Genomic DNA, 23849 nt, shown 5'->3' with positions numbered 1-23849 from the left:
AAGAGGGCTAGATTTTACTCAATCAAAAGCATTGGACTTCAGCCAATGTGTGAATAATTGCGCCTTAACGGAACTGAAATACACAGGCAGTAAGTTTACATGGTGGAATGGAAGAATTGAAGCGAAATGCATTTTTAAGAGACTTGATAGAATATTGGGAAATAAAAAAAAAAATCAATAGCATGCCAACAAGTAAAGTCCAGCATTTGGTGCGGCAAGGGTCTGACCATGCCCCGCTTCATTTGATATGCAGGTCAAACGAGGAACCAGCGGTGAAACCTTTCAAATTTCTTAATTTCTGGAGTAAACATCCAGACTTTAAGAAGATTATAGAGGAGAACTAGAAAATAGATTTCGTGGGGACCCCTTTCACTGAATTCCAAGCTAAAATAAAAAAGATAAAAAGGGCTCTAGCGTCTTGGAGCAAGGAAACATTTGGAAATATATTCCAACATGTGGCAACGTTAGAAGAAGAAGTACAAGTTAAAGAGATTCAGTTGGAGGTGCATCCAACACCGGCTAATAGAGAGGAATTGAAGAAAGTAAAAGCAGAATTGAAAATATACCATCATGTGGAGGAAGAATTTTGGAAACAAAAGGCAGGAATGAGATGGTTCCAGGAGGGTGACAAGAACACGAGGTTCTTTCATAATTATGTCAAAGGAAGGAGGAGAAAATTGCATCTGGAAAAAATTCACACAGAGGAGGGGGGTCTCATTAACACTAGCGAGAACATTGGGGCAGATGCGGTATATTTCTTTGAAAAGTTGTTTAAGGAAGGGAAGACAACAGAGGATGAAAGCTTGCTGAAGGTAATCCCAAAATTAATTACATCGGAGGAAAATAATGAGATGGAAAGGAACCCTAGCTATGAGGAGGTTAAACATGTGGTATTCGAGCTGAATGGAGACAGTACTAGTGGACTTGATGGTTTCTCGGGACTATTTTTCAATCTTGTTCGGAAATTATTGGGGAAGATGTAACAAGAATGGTCAAAGCTTTTTTCAGTGGGCAGCAACTCCCTAGGTTCATCACTCACACTAATTTGGTATTGTTGCCAAAGAAGGAAAATGTGAGGCACCTAACTGATGTAAGGCTGGTGAGTTTATGCACTTTTGCTAGTATGATTATCTCTAGGGTGTTGCAGGATAGAATTTCTAATGTTCTTCCAGGCATCATCTCAATGAATCAGACTAGTTTTGTAAAGGGCAGAAGTATTATGGAGAATGTTCTTCTAGCACAAGAGATAATTAAGGATATTCATCTGAGAAAGAAGTTTCACAATGTGGTGGTAAAATTGGATATGGCAAAGGCGTATGATAGAGTATCATGGGTGTATTTGATCAAGGTATTAAGGAGGTTGGGGTTCTCATAAATCGTGATAGATATGGTTTGGTGGCTTCTTACCAATAATTGGTGTTCAATTCTAGTTCATGGAAAGGCTTTTGGGTTCTTTCGTTCGTCCAAAGGTTTAAAGCAAGGAGACCCATTGTCTCCAGCTTTATTTATAATAGCAGCTGAGGTTTTAGCAAGGGGACTAAACACCCTACATGAGAAAGCAGAGTACAGGGGCTACGGAATGCCTAAATGGAGCCCTCAATAAATCATTTGTCATATGCGGATGACACCATACTTTTATGTTCGGGGGACAAGAAGTCGATTATTTTGATAATGGATGTTCTGAGGAGATACGAATTGATATTAGTGCAGATGATATACCTAAACAAAAGTTTCTATTATCTTCATGATAATACTCCACTCATATTGGGGAGGAGACTAAGGAGGATAACTGGGATAAAATAGGGAAACTTCTCTTTCACTTACCTGGGATGCCCTGTTTTTTATGTGGCAAAACAGATGGCTATCTTATGGGGGGAAGTACATACTAATAGCTAATGTCTTACTGTCCGTACCTATATATTTGCTATCAACAATGAACCCACCTAAGAAAATCATTGATCAACTACATCAGCTATTTGCAGGCTTTTTCTGGAGTAAAATAGGAGGAGAGAAAGGGAAGCACTAGATAGCATGGGAAGAGATGTGCTACCCAAAGGAAGAAGGAGGTATTGGATTCAGATCATTACATGTAATTGCAAAAGCACTCTTTGCAAAGTTGTGGTGGACTTTCAGAACATCAACATCACTGTGGAGTACATTCATATGGAATAAATATTGTAAAAAACACCACCCTGTTCTGGCTAAAGGGAATGGGGCCTCTCATACATGGAGGAAAATGCTGGAAACTAGGGAGGAAGTGGAATATGACATCTGGTGGCGAGTTAAATCAGGAGAGGCAAGTTTCTGGTTTGATAATTGGATGAAGCAAGGAGCATTATACTATATACAAGAGCACAATGGAGAAGAGGAAGTGGAAGTGAGACAGTTCATAGTTAATAGGGAATGGGACAGTCGTAAACTCAGAGAGCTATTATCTGAGGAAATGACAAACCATATACTGGAGAATATAAGTCCAAGGGTGGAGGAAAGTACAAGAGATACATCATAGTGGACGGGTTAGTCTTGTGGTGCCTTTACAGTGAAGTCTGCTTATGAGTGTATGCGACACAAAAAGGAGAAAAACTGGTGGTGGGGTAAGATTTGGTGTAGGGGTATGCCTTTCAAGATTAATTTTTTTCTGTGAATGAGTTGGAAAGGAAGAATACCCACAGAAGATAATCTTAAGAAAATGAGAATTTCCATGGCCTCCAGATGTTATTGTTGCAGCATCTATGATCAGGAGACAATGCACCATTTATTTCTCACGGCTCCAATAGCTACTAAGCTATGGAGACAGTTTGCTAGTTGTGTAGGTATAAAAATAGAAGGAGGTTTACAATAGCTAGCCACTAATTGGTGGACTGCAACAGAAAACCCTAAGCTACGAAGAATATATCAGGCGATACCAACAGTCCTGATGTAGGAGCTATGGAAAAGGAGGAATGCTAGAAAACATGGGAAGGAGGTCACTTTTGAAAGTCTATACCAACAGTGTCAAAAATTGATCTATCAAGTGATGAAAACTGTGTACCTATGGGTAAGAGTCCCAAGAAACTGGGAAGGTTTAGTGGAGGCGTTAAAAGTTACAGGCCCAAACTATATCACTATGCAGTAACATGGAAAAAAACACAATTGGGATGGGTAGAGTGTAATACAGATGGAGCAAGCAAAGGAAACCCGGGGGAAAGTACATACAGTTTTTGTGTGAGGAACAATGAAGGGGATTTGGTTTATGCTGAGGCTCAAAACATTGGAGAGGGAACGAGTATGGAAGCTGAGATTAGGGCTATACACAGGGTTATGATATTATGTAAAAACAATAACTTCACAAGTGTTGTTTTAGAAACAGATTCACTAAGTACTGCAAAAATGATAAGAAAGGAGTGGAAAGTCCTATGGAATCACATAGAGGAAATAGAGAACATACAAGAGATAGCAAAAGATATGAATGTAAGCATAAACCATGTCTACAGAGAAGCTAATCAGCTAGCAGACAAGATAGACAATGAAGCATACAAGCAGGGCAGGATGGAATGGCATAACTTTCAACAGCTACCAGTGGAATGCAAAAGGATATTGAATGCAGAGAAATTGGGCATACCCATGCTAAGGATAAAGACAAGGAAAATCACAGTGCATAATTGATATACATTAGCAGGCAACACATCAGATACAGTGATTCAGCAATTGCCACAAGCACGATATTTACATATTAAAGGGTTGCCATCAAAGGGCATACATAGTTGTGCATAAAAAGCTACCTACGTTTAATTATGACAGTTCACAAAAAGCTAGCAAGCAAAAAGCGAGGGACTCTAGGATGGGTAGGGAATCAAAGATCCACGATCGGCAGGAAAACCTACAAGGAAGGAGGTCAGAATAGCCTATTATCTCTAATGTTATTTCCGCTGAAAAACAAGTCCACACAATAAGAAAACAAAGGAAGAAGATAAAGATTGACACTAAGGACTTACTGGGAGAGGCGAGCCAGAACACAAGACTAGGTACCCCTTCAAACATCTTGGGCTACCAATACCCCACCGAAGCGTTCTTCATAGCAGAAAGGAAGGAAGTTAGGAAAGGAGGAAAGGAAGTGGAGAACAACACAACAACATTACCTTTGCCAGCTGAGAATGCACGAGAACAAGAGGAGCAAGAAGACGGGGTGAAGGATCCACAACATCAAGAAGGGGGAAGTCGGTTTCCACTCAGCTCCAAGAGACGACATTGTGAGAAAGAAGAGGAATACAAATTTAGAAACCCTACTTGGGAGAACTTGTAATAGGCACCTAGATAGATGAGGATGAAATGGGCTTATTTCCTTTTTTGGGCCAATCCGTTTTCTAAGACTGGTCATGAATTGTATTTGCTTATAATAAATAAAAGGAGCGGAAACTCCATATTTGATTTTAAAAAATCAATAAGGAAGGAAATTAAGGTGTTTTTTTTTTTTGCGACATTTAACTAATAAAATAATCATCAAGAATTGGAATTTACACTTCTGTAATGCTTTGTTTTTTATTTTTAAGTTAACTAAATTTTAACTTATGTATTGTTCTAAATAGCCACTATTCTTATAAATAAAATTTATTAATAATTCCTAGATTAAACGTTGTGAGGCACATACACTAAAATTAGTAACTTTCAATAGATGCTATGTCTTAATTATGTTGAAAAAATATATCAAATACTAGTTGACATATAAATCATCATTGATTCATTTTTGATAAGCAACTACTTATTTTTATGGTAGTTGTGTCATATAGTAAGAGCCTGTTTGGATTGACTTAAAAAAAAGTAGTAGTTTTTAAGTCAAAAATAAAAAGTCAAACTGAAATGACTTTTAAGTCAAAAAATAAAAAGTATGGGGAGACCTACTTTTGGTTTTTGACTTATTTTAAGTCATTTTAAACTTATTTCAAGTCATGTTAACCTTGTCAAACACTTCCTAACTTATTTTAAATCATTTTAAACTTATTTTAAGTTATTTTTTATATTTGTCAAACACTTTCAAAAGTCAAAAACTGACTTAAAAGTAGGTTTGACCAATTTTTAAGTCAATCCAAACATCCTCTAAGTGTCGTGATACATAGGTGTAAACATATGTCTATAAAAGGCAAACATTAATTATGGATAGAAAATCTTAAAAATAGCTAAATTTATGAAGTTACCAAAGTTAGAGATACCCATGCAATACTTGTTATAAATATAGTACAAGAGAAAGACAAATCTTCCCAACCAAAAATTTTCTTCTCCCTTTTATTGAATTGAATCGATTGATAGAGAAATAATGTCTACATCTGAAGGAGAATGGATGAAAGTGATAAAAGAAGGAGAAGCTTCTCGCGTAGTTTTATCTTATGAGTTCATTGATAAGTTAAAGAAATTGAATTGGGATGAAGTTTTGCAAAGCAATATGATCATTTCACCGCAATTTGATGAGAAGTTATCGTGCACATCTCAACAAACAAAATCATCCAATTAACACCTTCTCTTGTCATGCTTTTGTTATCCTATATTAGACTATTCCGGATTATTATTTTGTCTCTCTGTCTCATATAGTTGTTGATTTAATCTTAAAGCTTCTCCTAATAGTCATTAGGTTATTTATCCTTAATAACTCAATGTAAGCAATATTACAAAGTATTTTTCTATTACCTTCTTTTTCTTCCGTTTTTTATTTGAGAAAATGGTCTGAAACCCCTCCAACTTATACCTAAAATCCCAACTACACACTCCAACTTTACGGGTGTTCTATCACCCCCCCCCCCCTCGACTATTTAAAAATAAAATAAATAACTCCTTGAAACGATATAACCACTCATGTATCTTGTGGTGAAATGCACGCACTTGACACGTTTTTCACCAATTAATCTTTTTTAATTAATCTTTTGTCCTTCTTCTTTATCCTTTGTTCTTCAATTATTTTTCAACCCTTCTTTGTGAAAGTTTCGATTAAAACAACAAAATTAATTTCAAAACTTATGATTTTTAAATACAGAAAAAAATTACCATTGTTACTCCTATGTAAATAGAGAATTTGTATTATTATTAACACCTAAAGTAATTATAGGAGGATAACCCAACTCGTTACTAGACTCCATAGCAAACTCACTCCCCATAACCTCTGAATCATCAACTTCCGATCCTGAGTTCGTCGGCGAAATTTGAAAACCACCAACCACCATCAAATAATTATGATTAAGATCTTGCCGACCATCCTTGAAGTATCCACCACCACCGCCGTCACTGCGCGGTGTTGCCTCCGCCAACGACGCAGTGCTGGTGGTGGTCGTAGATGTGAGTTTACAATGATGAGTCCTGAGTTTCCGTTTCACCGCCGAAGAAATCGTCAAGGCGGCGGTTGGTGGTGTTGCTGGATTATTTGCGAATCCACAAATACACTTGGATGATATTATTTTTTTCACCTCCGGAGTACATTAATTCATGTGTTTTAGGAACGTTCATCCATCCTACAAGCAAATTTCAAAAAATGTAATTTAAATCACTAGCTAAGCAAAAATGGGTGTTTTTATTTTTTATTTTGGGGAAACAATTTTCTAGTAATAGAGTGATGAAAGATATTCAACAAAAATAGTAGTAACCATAATATAAGACCACACCTTTCATGTCTTCACCATTAACTCTTTCACTTTCTTCACCTGCTCAAAGTTATAACCCAAAATATATTTGTTGTTTTATCAATGAATTGAATACGAAGTTTAGTCTTCTATAACAAATAAATTTAATCTAACCCCTCTTCAATATATAAAGTAATTGAATTTATATTCAACAGTAAAAAATAAGTATTTTTCTTCAAAAAGTTAAGAACTTTGTTATGTAAAGACACAAAATCTTATCAAGAGAATAAAAAGTTTGATGGATTGGTTTAGATTACAAATTAATTCTTTACAAAGATTAAGAATTAATTAGGAGATGAATTCCGAAAAAGTTGCCAAAAAACTTCAAACTCCAACGATGATAAAATTTAGATCCAAAAAATACTTAAATAATAAGAAAGAGAAAGAAAACAATGAAAAAAAAGAAAGAGAAAAAGCCAATGAAAAAGAAAAATAGTCAGCTCACTCTCTCTTTTGAGAGTGAATACACTCTCTGTGCCAACTAAGCATTTAAGGAGTTATTTATTTCATTTTTAAATAGTCTAGGGGGGTGTTAGGACACCCATAAAGTTGAAGTGCGTAGTTGAGATTTCAAGTATAGGTTAGAGGGGTTTCAGACCATTTTCTTTTTTTATTTCAAAAGAATTATATGGTGTTTCTCCTCTTTTTTATTTAATTTAAAACATCCACAAATATAATTGCAATTAAAACATTCACAAAAATAACTGCAATTTATTTGATGTGTCTACATCCATTTTAATTTATAATTATTGAACAATTAATACATATTAATGATTACGCAATATATTTTCTTCCATATTTGTCATCTCTCCTCAATTTGTTATTTTTATGTTATCATAATGCCATGGGAAAATGCATAAGTACCCCCCCAGCCTATGCTCGAAATCCCAGAGACACACATAACCTTTACTAAGGTCCTATTACCCCCTGAACTTAATTTATCTATAATATTCTACCCCTTTTCGGCCTACGTGGCACTATCCTTGAAAAAATTGTCAACATGCGCTGGGCCCACAAGATAGTGTCACGTAGGCCGAAAAGGGGTAGAATATTACATATAAAATAAGTTCAGGGGGGTAATAGGACCTTAGTAAAGGTTAGGTGTGTCTCTGGGATTTCGGGCATAGGCTGGGGGGTACTTATACATTTTCCCTAATGCCATTATATTTTATTACAAAAACTTGGTTGCTCCCTCAGCTCCCTATATATATGGTAGATTATATGCGGTTATTTAAATAAATTAGTTAATTTATTTTGATTATTTTATGTTAAAATGGGATAGAATATATTTCGTAATTATAGTTTGGTGACTTGATAAACTTCAAAATTCTACTGTAGTTCCAATTTGAATTTGAGAAACAAAAGAGATTGGGGAAAATGAGTTGTTGAAAAAATATTTCAAATACTAGTTGACATATAAATCATCATTGACTCATTTTTTTATAAGCAATTACCTATTTTTATGGTAGTTGTGTCATATAGTAAGTGTTGTATTGTAAAAGGTTAATGCATGAATTGTACATTCTTTTTAAGATAAGAATATCCATTGGTGTAGGTAGGGGTGTACATGATCGGATTGTTTTAGATTTTTTAAATATCAAATTAAATTATTTGTGTTAAAATTTTAAATTTATAAACCAAATTAATAAAACTGGGGTTTTTCAACCTCAAAATTTTCCGGGTTGGTTCGATTTTTTCAAATATTAAACCAAACCATTTGTGTCAAATTTTCAAATTTATAAATCAAACCAAACTAATAAACCTCGGTTTTTTTTTTTTTTGGATTTTCCCGGTAAAATATTCATACAAACATATAATTAACTTGTGCTCCAAACATTTCTTTAATCCAACCAAAATACAACTATCTAAGGTGTAAAGTACGTAAAAGGTACTATATGTCACAATAATTGATAATTCAAAATGTTTAAAAGATCTATGAAAAACTTACAGTTAAAAAAAGACTTGTTTAAATCTCAAAATCCGAAAAGTGTCACATAAAATGGGACGGATGGAGTATATATAATGTCTGGTTGGTTTGGTCTCATGGTGACTTTTTTTAGTTAAAACCAAATCAACCTAAGTATAGTTGGGTTCTTTTTCAATACCAAATCAGGTCAAACCAAACCACTAATCAGGTTTTTTTTTATTCGACTCGATTTACTGATTGATTCAATTTTCGATTCGATTTTATACACCCCTAATTGTAAGTGTATATATATACGTCTATATAAGGCAAATACTAATTATGGATGGTAAATTCCAAAGGAATAGCTAAATTGATAAAGTTACCAAAGTTGAGATACACATCAATAGTAGTAATAAATATTACAATAAAATTTTTCTAACACAAAAATCTTCCTCTCCGTTTTATTGAAATGAATTGATGGATGTCAACTTCAGAAGGAGGGTATATGAGAGTGATAAAAGAAGGAGAAACTTTTCATGTAGTCTTGTCTTCTGAATCATTAATAAGTTTTAATAAAAAAAATTGAATTGGTTGATGTTTTGAAATATGATTTGATGATTTTACACCAATATGATGAGTAGTTATGGTGTGCATCCCAACAAACAAAATCATATATCCAACTGACACCTTACCTTGTCACGTGGTTAATATGTATAGATGATTAGAAATTCAGAAGATCATGATTCATATTATTAATTTTGTAAACCAGTTACTAAATAAATAAACTAAAGTATATGAAATTGAATACTATACATGCATTCTTTGGCAGTTCGTTCGTAACCCTAAGAAAATTGTTAATGTAGTCTATTTATAGTGGTAGAAAATATGCACTAATCCTAATTAAACTTGGTCTTAACTTGTCAAAATATATCTGCAAGAACATTAGTCCGTGATGCGACCTCTAACGTGGGTCCATCATCGAAGTTGAGCTTTGTAGTGCGAGGTCCATGCATCATCAAGACAAACCTATTTCTAACCTATTTATAATAGTAGAGTCAGAATCTTAATCCTACTTTGATTTGGTCAGCAATATTGGTTTCATCAGACAAAGGGGGTGGGGGTGCAATGTGAAGCCCATTGCGGGCTTCATCTTGTGGTTCTGCTTTCTTCTCCTTGCATCACAAGTTCATCGCATGCATGACTTTTTAGTTTCATAATCTCATTTGTAAGCAGCCACATGTATAAGATAATTTTCTCCAATACAAATTAAATATGTTGGTTGTGGTGGTGATCGATGGTGTACAAAGCTAAAAAAAAGTGGTTAGCAAGTGCTATGACAGAAACTCATGATACAAATTACTTTTCATTTAGTGGGTCACAAATCCAAATTAATCAGATTTGTGAGCTTCAAATACAAGATGATTAGCTAAAAAAAAAAAAAAAAAGAACCGTCTTGTTATGAACACGACTATAAAGTAAATATGCTAAGATAAGTAGATAGAGACTGATATATTATTAAACTTTGGACTAGTATATTATTAAACTTTGAGGTGATATACAAATGAACTTAATTAACTTCTATTTTATAGAAAGAAAATTGTTGGCAAAAAGAGAAGTTCACGATGCATCATCCCTAACACATCGTAGCACCTAAAGATGTTTGATTAAGCTGCTTGCAACTGTTTGTTTGGTTAAGCTTCTTGAAAGCTTTCAACTTAAGTTGCTTGCAAGTTGTCTGCTGCTTGACATGTTTGTATCTATTTGAACTACTTGCAAACTGCATGCTCAAGCTACTTGTAGGTTTCATGCTTATACATGAAATTATGTATTTAAATGTACATTCAGGTGTATTTATAACCCGATCTCATTAACTTAACTTTTGTTTTAAAGTAATGATGTCTTTTTAATAATTTATTTAATTTTGTAATTAATGGAATATAAAAACAAGATATGAGTCGCCTAGAAATGGGGTGCCATAAACGGACTACCTTTCCTTTTGTAAAAAGAAAAAAAAAACAAATCCACAAACCGTTACAAAAACCAACATTTTTTTTTATCTTAAAAAAATCTTTTCAAGATGAGAAAAGGGCAAATATCCAGAAATAATCTTAATCCATTCTTTAAATCAAATTTTACTCTTCTCTGCTGTAAATTAGGTAAACTCTAAATTCCCCATCTCTGTTTATGTAGTGATCATTTGTTATATTTCTCTTAATGTTGAAATTGCCTTTTTCTTGATATAAAGATTAATATTTCATATTTCTTTTAATGTTGAGATTGCATGTTTCTCAAATTAAAACTTTGACATTTGACATTTTTGGTAATTAATTTTGGCTCTGATTCTTATCAATTTCATATTGTAAATGTTGGCATGGGATGAATATATAATGGGAACATGGTCAATTCTTATAGCCGATCCTAACTTGTGTGAGACTGAGGCATAGTTGTTGTTATTGTATTTGATGGACAACAAATGGAATTATGACTGTGAATCTGTGATGATAGATGAAGTTTGAATTGTTATTTGTAAACTAAATAAGAAGAGTTAATCCTTTTAAATCATTGGTTTGATACACTTGAGTCGAGGGTCTTTTGGAAACAGCCTCTCTACCTCCACGAGGTAGTGGTAAGGTCTGCGTACACTCTACCCTCCTCAGACCCCACTAAGTGGGATTTCACTAGGTATGTTGTTGTTGTAATGCTTTTCAATAGTTCATTTATGTGCCAACTGCTAAATGATTCTTCTGTAATCGCAGAAAACGTGTGGTACTTTTCCGTTTGGATGGCTGAAAGTTATATGCCTCAACTTGATGTTGCTTCTTTGAAAGAAACACTATGTGCTCAACAACAGCTTCTACAGAAGCTTTACAATGAGTTGGATGAGGAAAGAGAAGCCTCTTCCAGTGCTGCTAGTGAAGCGCTATCTATGATCGTGCGTCTCCAAGGAGAAAAAGCTGCTGTAAAAATGGAAGCCGAGCAGTACAAGAGATTGGCTGAGGAGAAAATGTGTCATGCCGAGGAATCATTAGACATTTTTGAGGATCTTTTTAATCAAAAGGAGATGGAGATAGCTGCATTGGAGTATCAGGTGCAAGCTTATAGGTATAAGCTGTTGAGTACAGGCTGTGTAGATCCCGGGGTCGGTGAATTTAAATATCCTGATAATTTGTTGCAAAGAAATGAGACTTTAGCAGGAGAAATGAATCTCCAAGCCCTTGGAAGGCGTAACTCTGCCCCTCATTTTCCACTTAAATTTCCAAAGAAGGGTGCTATGGAAATAGATGATTCAAGTTTAGAAAGAGATTCAAATTCGAAAATAGTGGAGGAATACACAGGGCAAGAGATGAATGAGCAGCAGTCGGATACAGAGAAGAAGACTGATATTTCTAGGACTGAAAGTATCAATTCGTGTTGGCAGCAAATTAGGAAATTGGATGATCGAGTGAAAGAGATTACAGGAGTTAGTTACGCGAACTTGAGGAGTGAAACGAGGTCTCCTTCACCACTTTCTCAAAGAAGCATTAAGATAAGCAAATCGGAAAATGAAATGTACCAGCCTAAGCTCCATGTGAGCAAATCAGAAACTGACACGCCTTCTGGTTCCGGTTGTTCTCCAAATGTTCTTGATGTCTTCGAAGTGCCTCGAGCAGAAAAGGATACTGTTGATATTGGATTGCCTCCTAAACATGATCGCAAGATGGTTTTGCATAATGATGAAAGGCTCGAGAGACCAGATTCTGCCCAACAAGAGGCTGTAAAATCATCGGTCAAAGATGAAGCTGAATTGCTAAAGAAGTACTTTGTATCTGCACAGCGAGAGAAGAAGCTACGGAGAGCAAGTGAAGCTGCTTCTATAGCCTGCCATTTGGCAATATCTCGGCCTACAACCAGCATTTCTGGCACTAATGAGCTTCATTTGCATAATCGAACATCTGAGATAGGTGAAGTTGGAAGAGAAGCTACAAGACAAGAAATGGCTCAAGAAGAACTGAAGCTGTTACATGAAATAAAGGAGCAACTAAATTTGATGCACTCTGAAATCCAAAGTTTGAAAACCGACAAACTCCCTCCAAGTGACGAACCATCCTTACTTCCTCTATCTGAGGTACATTTCATCTAAGTTCCGCCCTTTCTTCTGTTTATATTTACTCACTTTCAGTCGCATTAAATGTGAAAGTGTTAATAACATGCTTACCATTTTCAACAGGCAATGATACACTTTTCTCTCTAATCGATCTATTAAAAGTTTGAGTGCCAACAGTCATAAGGAAAAGCCTCCGCTCTTACGTAATCAAGATGCTGTCATTTGTTGAAGTTAGTGATTTTCTGTGACGCTTGAATAGTGTAACAGTAGTTTTAGATTTATTGTGTGGTTGCTCAGATATTGATTCCTTTGTAAATTGACAACATAGAGAGTACAGTAATGTATTGACTGCACCTTGGCAACTTAGTTGGATCAAGAGAGGATTGTTTTCACATTTTGTTATCCTGTTTTCAGTTTTAACATTTTGACATCAGGTTCTTATTTTGTATATTTGAAATTCTAATATAGCCGTGCCGGCCCCAACTACTGTAGGATTAGGGTGTACTGCTTGTTGTTTTAGTAATTGAGATATACTGATTGATATGTTAGTTGAAAAGTTGTTCAGAAATTTACTGTCATTACTAGTCTGTCATACAACTTTTTTAAGTTTCACATTTGTAGCCTTTACATGTCAAGCTGTTACCATCCTCCCTCAAAACCTGGGGCCTTGCTTCTCGAGGTCTCTTTAAGAATGGTCATTATGGTTTATGAAGTTTTGGCTTTGTCTACGATCTACTTACTCTGTTATTGTTTCTCCATGTTTCTTCCGCTATGGCGCTATTACATAATATATCAGTCTTCTTCGACACTTGGATCCATCTCTGTCAATAGCCGGTTAGTCTTTTCCACGAATTCTCCTATCCCTCTGTCTCAGTGATTTTTCTTTCTTTTTTTTGGTTTCCCACCCAGTGTCCAGTACCCACATTGGAGCCCAACTAAATCCGGATTCGCGCCGAGAAGTCCCACATTGGGGGTAAGGCGCTCCCTAACAAAGACGACTCCGTACCCAAGAGGGCTCGAACCCGAGACCTCTTGGTTAAGGATAAGTTGGTGAGATTCGTCAGTGTGTTTTCCATCTGTAATTTCCTTATTATTTTGTTGGCATAATACATAAATATGCCTTTAAACTTGGCCTTGGCCTCAGCTCATATTTATGTCTTCCAATTTTGGGTGTGCACAAGTATTCCAATTAAATTAGATTCCTCCTCTTCAGCATTGCTTGATTGAAGTAAATTGTATCGGATTTTGGTTATTTTGTAAAAGGGTTATTATTTATTTTCCAATGCTTATGATATAGCATTAGGATATATAACAGATATGTTGCATGGTTACAAGGACAAACGGCATTGGAATTGAGGGAGAATTTAGAGAAGCAGAGCAAACCCTGGTCCTAACCGACAAAAAGAAGTGCGCAAAGGGGCCAACCAAAGAACATGAAGGGGCCTCTTTTGTTTCTACTCAGATGGAGAGTTAAAATTGATGTTTTGCTGTCAGATCACCACCATTTTGTGGTTGAGGTACCATGAGAATCATGTGTTAAAATTGTTTTCTTTTAAACTCTTGAAACTTACTTTTGTCTCCCTTGATTTTATCGAACAATTGAGAAAAAAAAAAACTAGAGAAACTTGGCCAAGTATGTTATTGAGCATTCCAATTGCTCTTGATTCATTGTTGGCTATAGAAGGACGGCATATTCTCGACATATTTACATCTTCTAACTTAAAGAATGGAAGAATGTTCTAAATGCATGTAAGTTTGAATACAACAACTGCGTATTTATTAATCTTTCGAGGAAGTAAGAAGTGGACTCTTCTTTTTGCTTAAGGATTTCTATGAACGATCATGAAGGCTTTCTATATGAAGTGAAGAAGGAGCTTATGGATGAAAATTTGATTAGAAGACTTGAAAAGTCACTATGATGTGGACACAAGTAACTTACTGTCTTTAACAATTTACCTTATGTGGTGGGTGCATTTCTTTGAGTGCAAGTTCAGCGACGTAACACATGAGACTAACATAGAAGTGAGGCTTGATACACAAGTCATTCATAAGGAAGTCTCAAGTATCTTGGTTTTGTTATCCAAAGAAATGGAAAGATTGGCGAGGATGTCACTCATCATATTGGTGCAGAGTAAATGAAATGGAGGCTTGCATTTGGAGTCTTGTGTTACAAGAAAGAACCACCAAAAGTTAAAGACAACTTCCACAGAGTGGTGGTTAGACCAACCATGTTGTATGGGGCAGAGTGTTGGTCAATCAAAATCTCTCAAGTTCAAAAGATGAAAGTTGCGGAAACGAGAACACAATGATGGATGTGTGGGATACTAGGAGAGATAGGGTTAGAAATGAGGATATCCAAGACAAGGTGAGAGTGGCTTCGATGTACACAAGACGCGCAAAGTGAGGTTGAGATGGTCAGGGTATGTGGAGAAGAGATGCAAAGATGCCCCAGTATTGAGGTGTGAGAGGTTGGCTACGGATAATTTCAAGGGAGGTATAGGTAGGCGAAAGAAATATTGGGAAAGGTGAGTAGACAGGACATGACGCGGTTTCAACTTATCAAGGAAATGACCTTATATAAGAGGTTGTGGAGGACACATATCAGGATAAGAGGTTAGTAGGTAGTAGTGAATTGTCTTCCTATCCGCTCATGCTAGTCATTGTAGTACTATTGCTCGTAGTTCTCTGTCCTTCAATTTTTGTTACTATCTGATGTTTCTTGTATTTCGGTTATTTTATTATTTGATTGTGGTTACTGTTCAGTATGTTGTGTGATGCTTTCACTTCCATTTACTCTGTATACTGTACTGCTCTAGATTGTTTTTTCTTCTAATGGAAACAACTTCTCTGCCTCTGAGGTAGGAGTAAGGTGTGGGCACACTCTACCCTCCCCAGACTCCACTTTGTAGGACTATACTGGATGTGTTGTTGTTGTTGGTTGGTGCATTTCTTTAAAGGAGACTTCAAGTTCAAAGAAGTGTACATGAGCTACTTGTCTTTTAATTTGTAGCACCAAATTGATAGATATCTGACTATGGTTGCTAGGTCGTTAGACGTTAAACCTAATATAAATTTCACTAGTGTTTTGGTCTACCTACTAGGCTATTAAAGCTGACATTTGAAGAAAGCATTCAAATATTTGTAGACATGTACTGTAACAGCCAGTTGATGCATAAGAGGATTTTCTTGATTAAAAAGATAATGGGGAAGAAGATAAGAGAAAGGGGATCATAAAAATATAGTTCATTAACCAAATTTTTCACAATTTTCATTTATTTTGGCCTTTTTACTTTACATCTGTGCTTACTGGCCTCTCTCTTTTGAAATTATCAATAAATCTGCCAATATTAAATTAAGTTTTATTAGTGGATATATTGGTTTTGCTTAGTGTAACACCTCTGAATTGGAAAAAAAAAGGAGGATTTTTGGGTTGCAGACTGTGTCTACGGATCCCATCTACGAACCATAGAAGCTTCTACCGGTCGTAGATGGTATCCGTAGAAAGGGGAAAAATAAATTTCTAAAATCAAGTCCCAGTACTTCCTTTACGGTTCCGTCAATTGATCTACGAGTCGTAGATAGGTCTCGTAGGTAGCTCCCAGACTTAGTGAAATTTTAAGGCCAAAGGTTGGTTTCTACGGTTCATAGATGGACCTACGAGTTGTAGACTATATCCGTCAAAAGTTGGTCAAAATTTAGGGTCTCTGATCATTTCTACGGTTGACCAGGACGGTCCGTAGAAAGACCTACGGGACCATAGGTTCAAACCGTTAAGGGTTCGAAGTTAATTTTAAGGGGCTTTTGAGTCTTTTCCCTAATTGATTAATGTCTAAATTAGGTCGTTTTGGTCCAAATCCTAAGCCCTATATAAGTATTTTAGGCCCTAAAACAGTAAAACTACCCATTCTAAATCATTCCCCTGAACTCCTAAATTCCCTCCAAGTTTATCCCTTTTAAATTCCCTCAACTCAAGGAAGAGCAATCTAGGGTTTCAAGCACCAAGACCTAAAATTCACCATAGTAATTGGGCTTTGAATTCCAAGGTATGTTAGTATTCACCTATGGAGTCCTTTCCTCCATAGGGTTCCTAAAATCTCCCAATTTTGTAAAGATAGGTTCTCATGAATTCAAGTTAGAGATTTCTTCAATCTTCATGGGTTCTTTCCAATTATATATGTCTATCTATTTATACATGAATTGAAGTAGTTACATATTTTTGAATCGCATTCATATGAACACATGCATGATACATGAATTTTAGACTATGAACACATGATTAAGCTTATGAACTATGGAAGATGAATTTATGAAGATATACATGTTCTTTGATGAAATTGATGTAAATGATTTGAGGATACTTTGAGAGTAAAGTATCAATGTTGTAGTTGTCGTGAAAGGTTTTCTCACAAAAAGGATTCATAAGGGTTAAAATTAAAGGTCTTCTCACCTAAGTTGAATCAAGATTTAGGAGTTACTCTAAATGAATTCTAGCTTGGATTGGTTGCTTAATTGCATCTTTTCATGGATAATAAGATGAATATGATTAATGAATATTCCATGGTATTTATACTTAGCACCTAGAGGATATTGAGAAGGAAGCTCTCATGTTAGTAGAGGCCGGGTTTCTAGTAGCAGTCTCCCTATCCCATAACTATGTGCCACCATAGGTTTGTCTTAGATAGACATTAGCTAGTGGATCCACTTTAGCTCAAATGTATGGTTCTTACCTTGGCAAGTAAGGATTTCTCTTTTCGGTGTGGGATAGACACCGAATTCCATGTTATAGCTCACATGGTCTATGTCGGCTATATGGTACACTTCCCACAATAATGAACTAAGGTTACTTTCTAAAGGATCTCACAAGTATTTTAAAGATGTTTAACAAAATTGACCATTATTTTGACATATGTTTCTTAACTCTTTATCTTATGATTTAGCTTGGTCATTGCATGTTACCTAAGGTCCTTTTTAACATGATTTCATAACTCTTATGCATTGCTATCATACTTAGTACATTTCATGTACCAATGCATACTTGTGCCTATATTGTTTCACTAATGTAGGGTCTGACACTCCTACCTCTCATACCCATGGCTAGTTGATCCTTTTGGGCTTTTGAAGATTTGGTGAGTCCTCATGTTCCGAGGACTGAGACACTTATACCGCCTTATGTGTTTCAGTTTTCAGACTTTGTATGTGATGCATGGGTTACGTCTCAATCACTTCTATTGGTGTAGTAGATGACTTATTGAGACTTATGTAGACTTTCGCTTTCGTCGAACTTTTTATTGATATAAGACGGTTCTTTGAAATCTTTAATTCTATTATTAGGTATGATGTATGCTAAGTAGCTTGTGTAGAGCCTCTCGGAGTTCTATACGTCATGTTACTCCTAGGGTGTACTTTGGGTCGTGACACTTAGCTACCGGATTCATCTTGAACAATGGTCTATATTGCTTAAGCTCTTACTCCTTTCAAGGAAAAGTTGTTATAGTTACAGCCTTTAACTTAAGCAAGTTGGTTGACAAAATCTTTTTTATTCTCAGTATCTAATGGTGAATGGCATCCTATATATACTCTGCATGTCCCGAAGGGAATATGTTGCGATAAAAGGCATAGACGTACAGCGCAAGACGCCCAAATTTTAGGAATGATCCTTCAAGGCAGTCTTCTTGACCCTCCATTCGACTGACTGTACAATATGAAATGCAGAGAAGGGGCATGTGGCATTCAGTTCCAGGTAAAGTTCTAAATTCAAAAAAAATTATGGCAACAAAAACCGGATATTTAATTTATGTTGTTTTTTTCTACACATTGCATTCTGCGGCCCCATATAGGAGGATATGTATGATCTCTTCAATAAGATGACTGCAATGGGAGAAAGACATCTTTGTTTGTGCAATTAATACTAAAAGAAAGTAGCAACACTAACAGATAAAAATGATTAATGTTTCGATTAAGACGAGTTACTCAATTTAAGCCAGACCATAGATGGATAATCCAGTTACCAAACACCCCTATAAATCTCATCTCATTTGTGTTGTTTAAGGCATACAATCCACCTTAACTATCCTCTAACACTACTTGTATAGTTCGATGGCAAATGCTCGTATTGCTAGGTTTGTTACAGAGGTAGCACCACCACAGTTTGTAAATGTCATGAGACGCCGCGCTTCTAAGATGCTAGATACCATCAATGAGGAGGAAAGAGAAGCTAGCAAAAGCGAGTTACTTTTTCTTAAGAGTTCTTCACCTTCATCTTCATCTTCATCTTCAAATGCGAACAATTCTAAATATTTTCTCAAACAAGTTGAGAGGTCTTTTCCTGTATATGGCAGCTAAGGTCTCTACTTAGGCTTGCTGAGAGGAATACACATTTTATATCTTTCTGTTGCTACTTTTTGTAAATATACTACCAAATTAGTTATATATATGAATTTGTTTGTTTTTCTATCTGCCTCATTTGTCCATAAATATTTTATTCTACAAAACAAGCATTAAGGAAGAGTAACAAGTAGAGTTGTAACTTACAAGCTTGGATGGTCACTCAATTTTGGGTAACTGGCCTTCGTAGTCGATCAGCGTTGTTGTCTTTTAAAAAGTCACTCAATTTTGGGTACTTGGTGTCCATTGTCACTCGAATTTATTTTGTGTTTCAAAAATCATTCAATTTTGTCTCATTATTTGTTATGGCTCATAACTTTTCTTGAACAATTGCCTCCAACCTATGATCATCTTGATCATTTGTTTCTTTTCTTTTCGAGAATTTTTATCCTTCGAAATCAGTTGGCCTATCATATTTTAGATGTAACCTAGACTTATTTGCCTTAATAATTTGTCCATCAAAACATCAATTCGAACAGGAGAATTTGCAGCTGGATATAAGATTTGATAATTCTTGAAAATTTAGTAATTCTTGAAAGATAATTAAATGCATATGGTAGTTGATTTGTAATATTTTATAAATAAATTATATTTTTAATCTTTTGCTTATATATTGATTTGTTCGAGGATATGAATGAGATAGAAATAACAATCTTACAAAAGTCATATTGTGAGTTGTTAATAAGCATGCACGTAACCATCTTGCAGATGTGTCCATCAAGATTGAGCGTCATGTGTAAGCTAGCAAAGCAAACCTTGAAAGACCACCAGTAAGAAGACAAACGAGAAATATATCAAAAGACACAAAGATTAAACGTGGTTCGATCAATTGATCTATGTCCACAAAGGAGACGAGCAATCCAATAAATAAATATGAGAGTATAAAATATAGAGAGAAATAACCTCAAATAATTCACTCGGAATACAAGGAGGTTCACACGAGTGATAACGTATCACTTGTGTCCCACAAATTCTCTCCCCTAACCAAAACTCTCAAAGCCCCTAGGACTACATTGCGGATGTTGATTAAGTTATAAGGAACACATCTCTATTTATAGAGTCCTAACTTTTTCCTACAAGAAAAGGACTAGCCAAATATGGAGACTTTATGTTTTCCTTTTCGGAAAATGAAAGTCTATCTATGGTAAGAAACTCAGGACAAATACACAGCAAATCTCCCCCTTAGCCTGAATTTTTGACATAATTAATTTGATCCATCTTCTTCACATAATCTTCAACAGTTTGCATCTCCTCTCCAAAATCTCCTCTATCAAATCTATGTCTCGACACAGAGAACTTCTCTGGAAAAATTTCTCTAATGAAAATCTTTACTACTGTCAAATAAGTTGTGGCTAAAACTAGACCGCCAAGACGAACATCTGTTTTTAACCTGGTTCAACCATCGATTATCGAACCATTGAACCTGGCTCCATCATTGAACCTGACTCTAATACCACATGTTAGGACAAAAAATAATCAGGTGTCATGCGGAAGCTAACAAAGCAAATCTCGAAAGACTATTTGTAAGAAGACAAACGAGAAATATACCATAAGACACAAAGATTTAACGTGGTTTGGTCAATCGATCTTCATCTACGAGAGGAAATGAGCAATTCACTATATAAATATGAGAGTACAAAATATAGAGAGAAATAACTTCAACCAATTCACTCATAATACAAGGAGGTTCATACAAGTGATAACGCATCCCTTATATCCCACAAATTCTCCCCCCTAACCAAAACTCTCAAAGCCCCTAGGACTATATTGTGCATGTTGATTAAGTTAGAAGGAACGAGCCTCTATTTATAGTCCTAATTTTTTTCCTACAAGAAAAGGACTAGCAAAATATGGAGACTTTATGTTTTCTTTTTAGGAAAAAGAAAGTCTATTTATGGTAAGAAACTCAGGGCAAATACCCAACATCATAAAGGGTAAATTGACTCACATATATCACCATGTATACATTCTAGAAATGCATGAGATTCAATTCCAATATTAGCGGATGATGGTTTAATAAAACAACTTTCCTTGAGAGCAAACAACACAAGAGAATTTCTTTGATTGAATTTCTTGTTGATTCTTCAAAGTATGCCATGTAAATCCTCAATGAAATCATATTAAAATCAAAATGGCTTTAATCATTCATGCCAAATGATAAAATCATTAGAATCTGTAAATATTTTATTTTCTATCGCATGTGATTCAGTTGTATCATGGAAAGCATTTTCACGACCCCTTCCCTATCATTAAGATGTCAATCAGTCATTAGGGTTGGGAGAGTCCGAGGCCGCTTGGTTGAGACCGACTTTGAAATTAGCAGGAGAACTACTTCCAAATAAATCTGCAAATTCTGAAGTCCAGTGGAAGTGACTTCCTCTAGCGCCCTCACCTGATCCTGTGCCAGAGGCCCCCGAAGGAGCCATCATGTTTGATGATTCAGAAATTCAGAATTGAAGAAACCATGTAATCGCTAGGGCCAGCGCTCCGGAGAAGCCTAATCTTTTGGGAAAAAGGGAAAGAGCCTTACCACCCGAACTAGCTTAGTTAAGTAGAAATCATTACATGTCAATTGTCCATAGTCAACCATGGAAGAGGGCGTAGCTTTGATTGCTCAAGTTTCTCTCTCATGGTTTTGTTTAGCAATTAGGGGTTCATGAGTTAATATACATATATATTTATCGAATTTTCTAGTACAAATATAGGATTTACGAAAAGTTATTGGGTTCGTTCGAACCTACGAAGGCACAAACTCCCACCTAGCTCTACCCGTGGTCGTAGCATTATCAAAACGGCATATATATGTGTGATTCTGTGAATCACTAAATGGAGATAAAATTATATTGGAACATTTCGATGGCAACAAAAAACCGCATATGTAAGTGATGTTGTATGTTTTTTTCTACACTGCATCCCATATAAGGAGGATATATATCTGTTCAATAAAAATAGTAAACTTAGTGGTGGCACTAACAGCCAAAAATGATAAAAACCTCAGATTAAGACAACTGATTTAATTTTGAGCCAGACCATACAAGGATAATTTAATCTATAATCCTATAAATATTGGAAATTTATAGAGAATTTTATAGCTGTGGTAATCGAAGGAAATTTATTGTTGTGCTGATCAAAGGAAATTAATGGGATAATAAAAGAGGTTAATGGTAATGGTAATAAAAAAAAAAAAGGAAAAATTATCTAAATACACATCTTATTTTACCATAATTTCTAAAATTTTCTACTATTTTAAAAAAATTACAAAAATCTCCTCTCGAATACATCACTCTTCTCTCGTTGATACATCCCTAGCTCCCTCTCAGATACATCCCTCCCCTCTCGGATACATCCGTCACCTATGTATCCGAATGTCTGTTGATGTATCTGGAAGTCCAGTGATGTATCTGAATGTCCTATCCCCTCTTTGATACATCCATCCCCTCTCGTATACATTCCTCACCTATGTATCCGGATGTCTGCTAATGTATCCGGAAGTCTAGTGATGTATCCGAAATTCATAAATTTTAAGAGATTTTTGTAATTTGAAAAAAAGTAAAGAAATAATGTAATCAGTCCTTAACCCTATGAGATTTAGGTAATTTATGCAATAAAGAATATATTTCAATGTCAATAAAATTAGTCATTAAACTTAGTCAAGACTCAAGAGTAATGCCAATTTTTTTATTACAAAGACTTTACTCAGATTTTCGAAATACTCAAAAAAGAATAGGAGATAATTTCTTTCTGAGATATTAAATTATTTTTTTCAACGATCTCTCACATATCTCAAAATAAAATAGTACGGAATAGAATGAAATAAAAAAGTTCTTGGGTTTTCATATATGGGTGCAATGCACCAAATTTGATCTCTCATAGTCCATAGACTATGAATCAGATCAAGATTAAACAAGTTTAATACAAAACAATTGGTGAAGTTGAAAACTTTAATGAATCAAGGATTCTTTTATTAGACAAATATTTTATTTATCACATTATTATACTCGCCATTTTTTTGCTTTGTGCTAAGAGGGTATGCGCATGTCTTGATATTTATTAGTACTCTAGAAATTTTGTCATAATTTCAAAGGAATCATCCAGTATATTTTGCAAAGAAATGCATCACTTATCAAAGTATATCTCTCCACTCATAGATCCAATCTAATTTTATGACATTATGTGACTTCCTATTTGAAATATTATTCTTTCAGAACAAATTTAATTATATGTTTGTCGTAAATTAATCCAAGTTCAGTGATTTTACTAATTCTTATATATTGAGTGATATGACCAAACACAACTTCAATTCCAACTCCAAACTTTAAAAAAAAAAAAAAAATAGAGCTTAACCAACACACAGTAGGCATTCAAGAGTAAAAGTGTCTCACCTCAACCAAAATTCTATTTCCTACTTCTATTAAAATCCACATTTTTCAAACCAAGCAGAAAAGACAACATGAACCAAAATTGCTTAAGACATGATGATAAATAAGAGAGTCCATTGTGGGTCTGTGACAATGTTACTAAGAGCCTAAACTCACCATGTTTGGAAACTCAGACTATACATCTCATGTACCAAATTAAGTCTGTAAGACCAATGGAACAGAAATATTGCTACCCCTTCCGTAAAACATTTTCCTTGGAACGAAAATGATGCATAATTACAGAATTTCTGGAATCATCACTAGACCCAAACTGCACAACTGATTTTGTGACCAACTTGTAGAAGCCAAAAATACCAAAACAAAAGCTCCAGAACAACAATGAAATCTATTCTCTTTACTGCAACTGCAAACATAACAATAGGCTGTAAAAGTAAAAGATATCTTCAGAATATGTA

General features: G+C 35.2%; 1 protein-coding gene across 1 annotated transcript; it reads left to right on the top strand.

Moving 5' to 3' along the window:
• The first annotated feature begins 11320 nt into the window (after positions 1-11320).
• On the top strand, positions 11321-12869 carry LOC125809368 (uncharacterized). Its single transcript, XM_049489023.1, has 2 exons — positions 11321-12652; positions 12755-12869. The coding sequence occupies exons 1-2, from the start codon at positions 11330-11332 to the stop codon at positions 12776-12778; spliced, it is 1347 nt and encodes a 448-aa protein (XP_049344980.1). The 5' UTR covers positions 11321-11329; the 3' UTR covers positions 12779-12869.
• Positions 12870-23849: the final 10980 nt, after the last annotated feature.

This window comes from Solanum verrucosum, unplaced genomic scaffold, assembly GCF_900185275.1.
Source record: "Solanum verrucosum unplaced genomic scaffold, falcon-dt-bn FXZP01000062.1, whole genome shotgun sequence".
Taxonomy (NCBI): domain Eukaryota; kingdom Viridiplantae; phylum Streptophyta; class Magnoliopsida; order Solanales; family Solanaceae; genus Solanum; species Solanum verrucosum.
The sequence above is the reverse complement of the archived record's forward strand: the minus strand, read 5'-3'. Positions and strand labels throughout refer to the sequence as shown.

Excerpts from the sequence above, each read along its gene's own strand:
- LOC125809368 (XM_049489023.1), top strand. The coding sequence starts at position 11,330 with ATGGCTGAAAGTTATATGCCTCAACTTGATGTTGCTTCTTTGAAAGAA. Across the intron at positions 12,653-12,754 it reads CCTTACTTCCTCTATCTGAG|GCAATGATACACTTTTCTCT; the intron begins GTACATTTCATC and ends CATTTTCAACAG.